The 12504-nt window shown below is 47.3% G+C and overlaps 1 protein-coding gene and 1 pseudogene across 1 annotated transcript in view; one reads left to right on the plus strand and one right to left on the minus strand.

Annotated features, from left to right (window-relative positions):
* Positions 1 to 12504, minus strand: part of Pkd2l1 (polycystin 2 like 1, transient receptor potential cation channel) — a 38970-nt gene that overhangs the window by 24728 nt on the left and 1738 nt on the right. Inside the window, 2 exon segments of the mRNA XM_005352334.3 lie at positions 11259 to 11372; positions 11867 to 12123. Coding sequence (XP_005352391.2) covers positions 11259 to 11372; positions 11867 to 12123 — 371 coding nt within the window.
* Positions 6315 to 7229, plus strand: LOC101986367 (annotated as a pseudogene).

Raw genomic sequence — 12504 nt, forward strand, 5'->3', positions numbered from 1 at the left:
TAGAAAACATTATTTTGAGTGAGGTAACCCAGACACAGAAAGACAATTATCACATGTACTCACTCATAGGTGGTTTTTAAACATCAAGCAAAGAAAGCCAGCCTACAAACCACAATCCCAGAGAACTTAGACAACAATGAGGACACTAAGAGAGACTTGCATAGATCTAGTCTACATGGGATGTAGAAAGTATAAAACGACAAGATCTCCTGAGTAAATTGGGAGCATGGGGACCTTGGGGGAGAGTTGAAGGGGGGAGGGGAAAGGCAGGGAGGGGAGCAGAGAAAATGTAGGGCTCAATAAAAGTCAATAAAAAAATGTATAAAAAAATCTAAGCCCTTCTTATGAACTTAAGTGACGCCATTGCTAGGGGAAATACAGCACTTTCTGCTTGCCCCACCCAGTCCGACATGGCAGAGCTGTTCATTGCCTCTGAAAGCCATGCTCACAGCCCCATTTTAGGCACACAGCCAGTCTATATTGCCATTAGGCAAGTTGTAGCACTCTGTTCACAAACCCCATTTAAATGCTTGGCCTCCTGAAAGAACCATAGGTCGTACTGGTAGCAAGACCCAGAAAGCTGGCATTTCAAAACCACTCACCTTTCTGTCTGCTCCCGCTGAATCAGGAAAACCTCTTTTAAAGTAGCCATGCCAGTAAGGCACGTTTAACTCTTGTTTTCTTTTTCAGAGCCCACTCTGTTAGAATAAGCAAGCAAGCAGGTGGCAGTGACTTTGGGCCTCCCTGACAAGGCTCCCTCAGACTTAAATGGATGTTGGCCTCTGAGACCTGCAGGATTCCCAGGTCTCCCCCACATCTTTGTGCCCTCTTCTTGTCATGGTTCTGGATCGGTCTTCCACCCATCACTACAGATGTTGATGACAAGTCAGGTCCCTTGTTCCTTGAAGGCAGATGTGCCTGGTATATTTCACAGCCAGCCTAGGGGCTAGTACATAATAAACCTTTGTAAATGTTTGGGCGAATGAGTGTGAATGGCAGGATCTCATTCTTGTCTCGTCCACTTTCCCCTGTAGACTATCAGGTAATCTCATCTGACAAGCTGGGGAGTATCTTAGTGGCACTGCATATGCATAAGGCCCTGGGTTTAAACCCTAGCATTAAAAAAAATGATAAACGCAATGTATGGAACCATAAATAACATCTGTACTTATGGCTATTATAGTCTCTAAAAATAAAAACCAATTGTTTTTTTACTGAAAAGTCCAACATTGTGCTAGACTTTGCATACCCCCGAGTCCTCAGCTCAGTAGAAGGTTGCTCAATTCTTCTATCAGCTTCTGTAGTCAGTGTGTCCCAATCTGCTGCTTTGGCTGAGGTGGAAGAAAATAGGACCTTACACAATTATGTCATTGGGTAAGAGAAGCCCTTACAACCTCCCTGAAAAGGTCACCGCAAGCCCCAGGCTGCTCTAAGCACACCTTTAAGAATCATTGCCCTATTCCTTATTTCTGGGGCCAGAACCTCCACCCAGGCCTGAGACATCACCCGAGCCTGACAGCTGCTGCCACCACCCAGAACACAGAGTTTGTTGTTGGAACTCCTTACCTGTGAGCCTCATTTCATAGTCCCAAAGATCTCTCTACAGACTGGCTTCCAACAGCCTGACGTTCACACTGATGGCTCCATCTTAGCTGTTGCTAGAATCCAGCTGAGACGGAGGCTAAGGTTGAGATGCCTGCAGCAGGCTACCTTTCCCCCACTAGCATTCCAGCTACCAGTAAGCTCCCCACCAAGAGCCTGCTGCCGTGACTCCCTGGGTGCCCAGATCTCTCTCCTTCTGGAGTACGGTTGCCAGACATCCCATAGCAAAGGGTGCCTGTCTGCATTAGGGCTTCTGTTGCTGTGTTAAAATGCGGTGACCAAAAGCACCTTAGGGAGGAAAGGATTCATATTGTTCTTGAGCTTGCAGTCCATCATCCAGGTAAATGAGAGCAGGAGCTCAGGCAGAAGTAGACGGAGCACCATATGTAAAGGCCGCGGAAGGATACTGCTTACTGGTTTGCTTCTCCAGGCTTGCTTTTCCCACTTTCTTATAGCACCCAGGATCACCACCCAGTGGCGGCATCCCCTACATTGAGCTGGGTCTTCCTCTATAAATTAATTCAAAACATGCACCACTGTCTTTCTCATGGGCCAGTCTAATCGGGGCATTTTCTCAGTTGAGCTTCCTGCTTCCCAAGTAATTCTTGATTATGCCAAACTGAGACAAATTAGTCAGCACACCACCCTACCGCCCTTCCTGACATATGCCCCCTTTTTACCCCCTTTCCCTGGTGCCTGCTGGGGAATCAGAGACAGCCTGTTTGCAGACTCCTCTGAGATCTATAAGAGGTTATCCCTACTGTGCCTCATGGGCCTGAATTCATCAGAGTCCCTGCCATGATGTTTATTTATGGCACTGAGGCTGAGCTCTCCTCAGAGCCTCCGCCACGCACCTGTCTGTCTGTCCCTAGTGTTAATAAATCTTTTAATGAATCTCATTGGTTTTTTTATTTTTTGAGAATTTATTTTCTTCTATTTTATGTGTTTTGTCTGCATATATGTCTAAGCACCACACGCACTCAGTATGTGCAGGGGCCGGAAGAGGACATCAGATACTCTGGAGCTAGAGTTACAGGCAGTTGTGAGCTGCATAATGTGGGAGCTGGGAGTTGAACCTCGGTCCTCTGGAAGGGCAGCCAGAGCTCCTGACCACTGAGCCATCTCTCCAGCCCTAATGAACCTTTTGACTCCAAAACTTAATCTGCCTCGGTGTCCCTCTTGAGTCCTAAACACCGGACCTTTCACTCATGAGCTGAGTTCCCTGTGAGTTCATTGTTCAGCAGGCAATTGTTGAGTAGAGGCAGAGCAAACACTCAGACTAGTGCCTTCTGATATGAGCAACCTCTTTTCTTCCTGGCCTCTGAGATCAGTGGGGCCAGAGCCTGATCTCCCCTACAGCAAGCCAGACTATGGAGATTTCAGCACCTGCTGACTTGCACCTTCATATAGAACAGAAACTGATACTCGTTGAGAGCCTGAGACAGACACTAAGCATCCTCTTTGTTTTCTACCAACCCCAGATAGGCCGGAATCAGCCTCCCATAGTAAGTCATCAAGGCTCAAAGACATTTAAGCATCCTAAGCTATCTGATTAATAACTGGTAGCACCATTACATGAATCAGGTGGCCTTATTCCAGGCCATCACAATAGACACACAAGGGCTCCCCTACAGATCCTAGTTGGATCTCCCACAAATATTCTATTTCTTTCATTGTCAGTTCTAGAAACTGATATTAAGAAAGACAGTTTTTCCTAATATCCTGAGGATACAAGATTATACCTGAACCATGATTCCCACTTAAAGAAAGCAGAGTGGTGGGTTAGTGAGATGGCTCAGCAGGCAGAGGACAGTGCTGCTAAGCCTGCCTGAACTGACTCTGGCGGGTTGACCTCTTATCTCCACAGGTGCCCCCAAGAAAATAGATAGAGGAATGGATGGAGATAGATAGATAGATAGATAGATAGATAGATAGATAGATAGATAGATAGATAGATAGATAGATAGATAGAGATGGGTAGATGTTTTTAAAAAGGCACAGTGAGGCGAGGCAGACACGCTTCTCAACAGCCAGCAGTGACAAGGGGCAGTCAGTCCATATTCATTTACGGGTAAACAAGAGTCATGAAAGGCTGAGGTCTTTATACTCCTCCCCAACTCCATGGTGACCAGATCCAGCCTAGGTCATGGCTCAGAGACTCATGTATATAGGGACAGTCCCAGGTGTACCTTTGAGATAACAAAAATGTTTTCTAAAACAAACAGTCATTGTTTCTACACAAAGACCTTCAGTGTTTCCTCCATCAACAAAAGGTCACAGCCATCCTTCCGAGAAGACAAAAGCCTGGAAACTCTTTTATAAATATCATGATTGGAGGTGGGGAGGCAGTGAGTGGGCAGGGCCATCATTCACTTCCCTGTATGTCTGCTGGGTAATACTCATGACAGGATGGACTCCATTACAATGAGCCTTTCTGAATGACCAATCAATTCCTGCACTATTCACAATGACATTTTCCTAATCTTTTGGCATGGAAATAATACTATCTATCCCTTACAGAATGGCTGTCATGGTCAAGTGAGGTCATAGGTGTAAATGCTCTTTGCGGGCTTCCAGGGCTGCTACATCATGACATTATGAGGAGATTGGTGGCTCGCGTGTTGCCTGACTAAAGAAGATAGCTCTGTGTTAGCCAAATGAGTCACCAGATAGCCATCAAGTTGCTAGAGGGAAAGATAAGGGAGAGGGCATTAGGTCAGCATGGCTGCCTGCAGCAGTTAGTTCATTAGGGCTCAGCTCAGGCCCAACTGCTATGTAGGTCATGTACAACTTCATAGGCTATTTCTATTCTTTCTGCTGCCAGGATTCTAGTTTCTGAAATGAAGGCCCTAGTGGGTGGTTCCTGCCATGGGTCTAATTCTTCATTCCTAAAACCCTCCTCTCCTCATAGCAAAGTCTGTCTTTTCCAATTTGTACAAAAAAGGCATGACTCACAAAGAAGGCATAAGAAGACTGTCTATCCCACTACAAATCAAAGACAAGAAAATTGAGGCTGATTGTTGCATCATTTTATGCCTACTTAATACTAAAAATTATGAATGAGAATATCCAATTTTGATGGAATCTTATACTGGTGTGATCTTATAGCCAGTGTTGTAATAAATACGTGTTCTATTTAACAGAGGCCAACAGCAACACACAGCACCAAGAAGCTATCCCCATCTTCGGGCTTAATCTCCTCAGAAGTGCCCAGGGAACAAATTTAACAAAAGCAAGAGAAGACAACAGGTATGGACATATTTATCCATAATCAATACTCCAGTAATAAGAGGAAATTGAAATTAACTGAGATGTAATTGTGATCATAAAAATTAAAACATATCAACCACTCAGAAAGAGAGTATTGCTGTTGAAGATATATATGAAAAGTGTTATATATATATATATATATATATATATATATATATATATATATATGTAAAGTGTATATATGTGTGGATAATGTTGGTAGTACAAAAATCCTTCAAAATGCCTTTGGACAGGGTGGAGGTAAATTCTAAACATCAATGTCTCTTGGTGACTTCACCTTGTATTTTCAGCATAGCAATAGAAGAAAGGACTGTAGATAGCAGCAGCCTCTTAAGATTTTACTTCTGCTTGGGTAGGGAAGGGAGTTGATTCCAACCAGATGACAATGGGAAAGAGCTTGTTCACAAGAAATGCTTCCTAATCAATGAGGTAGAAGGTGGGCCATGCCGATAAAGTAACATCTGCACCAAGTTCCCACTGTACTCACCCCAAATCTCAGCCTGGGAGAAGGACCACCCGCTGCAGAATTGACTTCCTGCTTCTTCCTCTCACTTCCTGTCTCCAGGGAAGCTCTTTGGCACACTGAAACTTTTTCTTGTTTGTGAAAGGGGAGTAAAAATTGAACTAGTTTTGCAGAACTCTTGGAAGCAGTTGCTCCAGAAACTGATCAGTAAAACCCAGTTGTTTCTGCTCTCACCAGCAGTGGTGATAAACTGAGGCCCTCTGGAGCAATTGCTAACTTAAACGTCTGGAGTCTCCAGAATGATCCTCAACTGATGCTGTCCCTGGTGGAACCAAATACAACATTTAAAGGCATTTTTCATATGTATTCTTTATTTTTATATTATGTGAAGTGTTTTGCTAACAAGTATGTAAATGAGCACATGCATGCGATTCCTGTGGAGGGAATCAGATTCCCTGGACTGGAGTTACAGACAGACATGTAACTATGAGCAACCATGTGGATGCTGGGAATCAAACCCAGTCCTCTTCAAGAGCTGCCAGGTTCTTAACTGCTGAGCCATCTCTCCCACCCCCTTCTTCATTTTTAAATTGACAGACAATACTTTGCATGACCATGAGGAGCAATGTGATGTTTCCTTACCATTCTATGCTGTGTATGCTGACTCAATAAGATGAATCAAAACAGTCATTACCTTTAATACTCATCATTTTTTATTGTTAAAAAAACTGTTTAAACCTCTTTTAATTTTTTTTTTAGTTATTTAAAAGTTTCTAGTGCTTTCTAATGAACCGTAAAGGTGATTTTTGTTGGACTACTCACTATGAAGTCCAAGTTAGCCTCAAACTCAAGTGATTTACCTACCCCTGCCTCTCAAATGCTGGAATTAAAGGTGTGCACTAATGCTTTTGTCCTAATAAAGGTTACTTTTAATACACTTTAAAAAGTAAGGACCAGGAGACGCGGGCGGCGGCGCAGAGACCAGTTCGGGTGGAGGGCGCGGACCTACCGAGCACAGGGACCATGGCCTCCAAATGTCCCAAGTGTGACAAGACCGTGTTCTTCGCCGAGAAGGTGAGCTCCCTGGGCAAGGACTGGCACAAGTTCTGTCTCAAATGCGAGCGCTGCAACAAGACACTGACCCCGGGGGGCCACGCTGAGCATGATGGGAAGCCCTTCTGCCACAAGCCCTGCTATGCCACACTGTTTGGACCCAAAGGCGTAAATATAGGGGGTGCTGGTTCCTACATCTATGAGAAGCCCCTGGCTGAGAGCCCTCAGGTCACTGGCCCCATCGAGGTCCCTGTGGTGCGAACAGAGGAGAGGAAGACCAGCGGACCGCCCAAAGGTCCCAGCAAAGCCTCTAGTGTCACTACATTCACGGGGGAACCCAACATGTGTCCTCAATGCAACAAAAGGGTGTACTTTGCCGACAAGGTGACCTCTCTGGGCAAGGATTGGCATCGGCCCTGCTTGCGCTGTGAGCGCTGCTCCAAGACGCTGACTCCCGGCGGGCATGCTGAGCATGACGGCCAGCCCTACTGCCACAAGCCTTGCTATGGAATTCTCTTTGGACCCAAGGGAGTGAATACCGGTGCTGTGGGCAGCTATATCTATGACAAGGACCCTGAAGGCACAGTTCAGCCTTAGATCTACAAATGCTGTTCTCAGGATCCCTTACTTGGCCCTGAGGGAAAGTGACCTGCTGCCTAGTCCTGCCTCAGTGTGTCTTGCCTGCAAACCCCAGGGCCTAAGTGGTGGAGGAGGAAGCCTCCTGGTTAGTCTCCAGAATAGTCCAGAATTTCAGCCCTATTTCTTTGTGTGTTACCTCGGCATGTCCTATGCTACCCACTGTCCCCTTTGTGTCTGTGCGCCTCCATAGTCCATGGGTCCTGTGCCCAGTAGTCTCTCTGTCCGTGTCCCCATGTCCCTGATAGCTCTCCGAGGTGGCTATCCTATGCTATCCCTATACCCACACCTGCCCACCAGTATTATTTATGCTCTGCTTGCCGGTGATGGCATGAGCTCACAGCATTCCCAGGGTGGCAGCACCCCCGCAAGGAGCCCGCTGCTGGTTCCCACACTATTCCCTACCTACCCCTCACGTGGTTCACAGCTACGGAGACCTTTGCTGTCAATAAATGGTTTGGTTTGAGGAAAAAAAAAAAGGACCAGGGGTATAGATCAGCATGGGGAATTCGCCTAGCATGGATGAGGTCCTGAGCTCAGGCCTCAGTATTGTAACCAGCAACACAAAACTCTGAGCACAGTGCCCAGGCTTATCTTCCCAGTACTCAGGAGAGAAAGGCAGGATTGGGGGCTCAGAGATAACCTGGGCTACCTGTTTTCACACACAAACAACAGCAAACTAACTGAATAAACTGATAAAGGTAGATTTTTCATTTCATTTTTAGTTTTTGTTTGTTTTAATACAAGGTCTCTTTATATAGTTCTGGCTGTCCTGGAACTCCCTATATAGAATAGACTGACCTCAAATTCACAGATATCCTCTTCCCTCCCAGTATTAGGATTAAATGTGTATGCAGCCACACCCAACCTGATTTTGTTGTGTTTTGTTCTTGTTGTTGTTTGTTTTTTTTAAGCAGTTTAGGTTCACTGTGAAATTGAACACAAGGCACAAAGTTTCCCAGCCTCCTCCGACCCCTGTACACACAGCCATTCCTGTATGAAAATCCCAGATGGAAAGACACAGCGGTTATACAATGCACCTGACACTGCAGTTGGCACGGGCAGACCACCTGTAGTCCTTTAGCGATCCTCTGTTTGTCTCTCTCTCCCTTCAACCCCAGGCAACCGTTGCCAGCTCTTAGTGTCTTCCAGAATGCCATGTAGTTGAAATCATGCATTATATAGCTTTTTCATACTGGCTTCTTTCTTTAAAAATTTTTGTTTTCATTTATTTTTAAAATAAGGCTAGGGGGAACCAGGGGAAAGTGTTGTAATTCCACTAGAGAACACAGAGATAAATTACTTCCAGAGATTTAGCGATGCTCCTCCTGCACGGTAGCTCCAGAAGTAGTTCTGTTATAACGTATAAAACGGCAGGTTTGTAAAAAAGGAAGTTGAGATGAATTACCCTTCAGATAAATTTTACCAGAAGACTCAGCATCAGGGCCTGAGGTGGGAGAGCAAGGCTTCAGGTCTACAGAAGCACTCCATGAGGAAAGAGAAATGCATCATAGCCATAGGCAGCCAAGAAAGTAGGGGTAGCATAATGGGAGAGACAGGAGAGTCAGTCCCTTCGGTTTAGAAAAAGCTAGAAGGTTTTCGGGGGGGGGGGGTGGTAAGTTCCGTATCATGTGGCCTCTGTGGGGATAAGGATCACAGTTCAGGGCCGCCCTGTGTTTGGGTAGCAGGAGGGAATGCAGCAAATTGACAGCTGCATGCAAGAGGGAGAGAACTCAGCTTTGTGCGGGCTGCCATGGCGTAACATTCCCGCTTACAACAGAAGCAATGATGCCACAGGGTACAGCGCCAGTCAGATGCCCCTTGGTACATTTCTTCCAGTAAAGGGTATTAAACAGATCAGGGCTGAGCTTAGGCAACTAAGCTCTCTGAAACTGTCACAACATGTCAGGCTGAGCACATGGCCCATACGATGGCCACATAACCCTCCGGGGAGACTGAGACTCAGAGAGACTGCACCACTAGTTCAAGGTCCCCCAGATAAGCCCAAATCTGTGAATTCAGAACCCAGACTTCAATCTCTACATAAGCCACCCTTGGTCACTATGTGGCCATGAATCTTTTCAAAAAAAAAAAAAAAGAAAAAAGAAATTCCTGAGCTTGGAGAGCAGGCTGCTTAAGAACAAAAATGACACAGTCATTCTAGCACTTGAGGGGCTGCCGCCTTAGAGTCTGCAGAGGGGCAGATAGTGCAAAAGCAGAAAGATCTAGAAAGGAGGTTAGCTCCTGGAGCAGAACGTCACATACATGACTTCTGTTCGATGTCAGACACAGAGATGGAGGCTTCACGGATGAAAGAAAGTAGAGCTATCCACATAATTGGCTTCCCATGGGACAATAAAATCCTCGTGGGTATCCCCAGGGTGGGACTGGTGGGGTGCCAAATAGAACCCTATGGAAGGAATCCTGATGAAGTGATATTGAATCCTCTGTATCTTAAACCTGCGCACTGTCTGAGTCTCCTCCAGTATTCTCCAATAGTCAGTGAGCTCCACTCTAGGATTCTCCAATAGGGAGTGAGCTTGGCCCAGCCCATTGGCCTACATCAGAGCCATAAGCTCACAAGGAAACAGGCGTACACAGCTCAAGCTTCCACCCTTTCAGCCCCATAGCCAGGAGTCGGGAGGCTTCACTGTGACTCCGGAGGACTGGCAAGTGCTAACCCTGTTCAAAGCTGGTGTGACTTGATGGCATTATCTGCAGGGAAAGGCTTTATTTGCGGGCATTGGCAGCTGCCACAGCTATAAGGAGGGGAGGAACCTCCTGCCCTAACAGATGGTGACAGCAGAAAACATACCAGCAAGCCAGCCTCCGGTAGTCAGAAACTCAAAGGGTTGAATGGGACCCACAGCCCTTGTTCCATCATCTCTGCCTCACAATGCACTGCTTGCTGTAGGAGGGAAACGCTCTGAGCAGCACAGGGTAGACCCAAGAAAGTAGCACATCTGCTCAACCACCGAAGGAATGCGCTGTTGGTGGCGGGCACAGATGACGGTTCCCATCATGCACCACGTGCATTATCAGTCCTTCCCGTTCACTTTACCAGTGATTTGTGCATTCTGAAAAACAGGATGCCAGCTGCAGGACGGATGCCGACTAGTTAGAGAGGTGCTGCAGTCGGGGGAGAGCGAGCTGCAGCTTTGATCAACACGCAGAACACTGCTGCAGGAGGCAAACCACGCTTGCTGTGCAGCTCTTAACTGAATGCGGCACCGATTTGCTTGCTACAGGCCAAGCCGTCTGCGTGCCCCAGCTTTCTCATCTTGAATGACGCCATCTTTCACAGTCTACATTTATGCTTTTTCTGCCTGGATTCAGGCGTCTGTCCTGGCCTACTCTGGGGTCCTGACAAGATACGTCCTCAGCTGCAGCCGCTGAGAGCACTCTCTGTTCCCTTTTCAAAGGTGGGCCTTGTCCGCTTCCCATCTCTTTCTTTCTCTTTCTCTTTTGTTCTTTCTCTTTCTCTCTCTCTTCTAGCGCTCTTGTCCCCAGGACTAGTCTCTGCTCCTCTCTCTGCTCCCTTTCTGCCCCTTCTTTGTCCCCCTCTTTGCCCCCCTCTCTGCCCCCCTCTCTGCCTCTCTCTCTGCCCTTTCTCTCTCTTCTTCCAATAAACCTTCCTTGTGAGCCCTGTTTCGTGGCATGAGTTCTCTTCCTGGTGTTTTTAAACAGATTACAACACTTTCTGCTTACTTCTCTGAACCTGGACACCAATCTCACCAGCTAGTGCCCAACAGAGACTGCCCCAGCTGCCTGTGTGGAGCAGTCTTCCCCAAAGGGCACTGCCTCACCCCTGAACCCCAGCCCTCTCTTCAGGAACCCCCTAAGACCTGAATCATTGTCTTCCTGCCCCTAAAGATACATGGATCAGACAACATGATATGACAACGAATCACACAAAACCCACTAAACAGAAAGGGCTTAAACATCTCCCTGTCGACACACCAAGACTGTTGGTTCGGTATTAGACACTTGATCTTGAAAATTGGCTTTCCCAGTAATTTGGGAGAAATGTCCTTTCATTAAGAATTTCTCTACCATCTGGGTTACCTCCATTGAACTCGTAGTGTGAGAAGCCACTGGAGCTGTGTATTGGTGTGTACACAAAATCCCCAGGATCTACACACCTCACATGGATGTTCAAGCATTGCCTATGTACAGACATGCCACACATGTGTGTCTCTCACAGGCAGATGCCCATAGGACAATGGCTACTCACACAGACAGATATCCACAAGGAACACGATGTACACCACAAGCTCCCTCAGGGTGGTCTTGACATAGAGTTCTCTGTTCTCAGCTGTATTCTCAGTCAGGGTTGTTCCCCAGAGTCCTAAGGGAGTGAAAGATGCTCAGAGTCCCCAACAGCACATCTTTCCAGTTATTCATTCCTCCCTGTCCCTAGACCTCACCCTGTCTCCATTCTGTCCTTCCTTTCCCACCCTATGACCCCTGGGACCTGGTTATTCCACCCGCACCCCTGCTTGCCCTCCTACAAAGTCTGTGGGAGACAAAGTGAGAACACTGGGTGGAAGAGAAGCAGTGAAGGGGGTGGGCATCTGCTCCAGGTGGGTCCCCCCACCTCAGTCCCCCAGGCACCACACTCCTCCATACCCTCTGGGTCCCCAAGTGATGACAGTGCTGAGTGACCTTTCTGGGAAACCAGGAGCCTGGCCTCTGTGTCCTGGGCCAAGCAAATCTGACACAAACAAATTGCAGACACCAAGATTGCTTCTTCTTTGGGTCCCTTTTGTCCCCCCACCAAACTTTATGTGGTCCCTTTTCTGACTCCAACACCAGAGGAGACCCTGTCCTCATGCCCAGTACCTCTGATGCTGTAGCAGATGTGGAAGCAGCAGCTGGACACCAGTGTTCTCTGTGTCTTCTCCTGGCACCCGTCTTCAGGCTTCTTGGATTGAGGCTGGGCGAGTGCCCCACTGGAGACAGTGCAGATCCTCGGGGTCCCATTTGGGGAAGGGGGGCTGCTGTAGACAGGATTGTCCCAGGCTTCGCTCCCCAGTGTTTGCCGCTCCTGCCCTTTGAGACATTCCATAATATTCACAGGGAAGGAGGTGGCAGGAGACCTGGCACCACAGGTACCCACTCTCACAGGAAACACAGGGACAAAAAGGCCCAGCCTGACTGACAGCAGAGAGCCCAGGGAATGATGACTGGGAGCAGCTGCTCTCATTCAGCCTTGGCCTTCTGTCTGGGTGGGGGAGCTGAGCTCACCTAGGGGAGGGAGCAGGAAGATGGTCATCAATCCTGTCAGATCTCCTCTTCTCTCTCTCTCTCTCTCTCTCTCTCTCTCTCTCTCTCTCTCTCTCTCTCTCTCTGAGTCAGGGCATAAAAGGAAAGGAACTGTTAGGGAATTAGAATTGAGATTTAAAGAGGGGAGAGAAAGGGGAGTGAGGATGCTATATAGACAGAGTGGGGAGAGGGAGGGAGGGGGAGCAAGCAAGCAG

Source organism: Microtus ochrogaster, chromosome 8 (assembly GCF_000317375.1).
Source record: "Microtus ochrogaster isolate Prairie Vole_2 chromosome 8, MicOch1.0, whole genome shotgun sequence".
NCBI lineage: Eukaryota > Metazoa > Chordata > Mammalia > Rodentia > Cricetidae > Microtus > Microtus ochrogaster.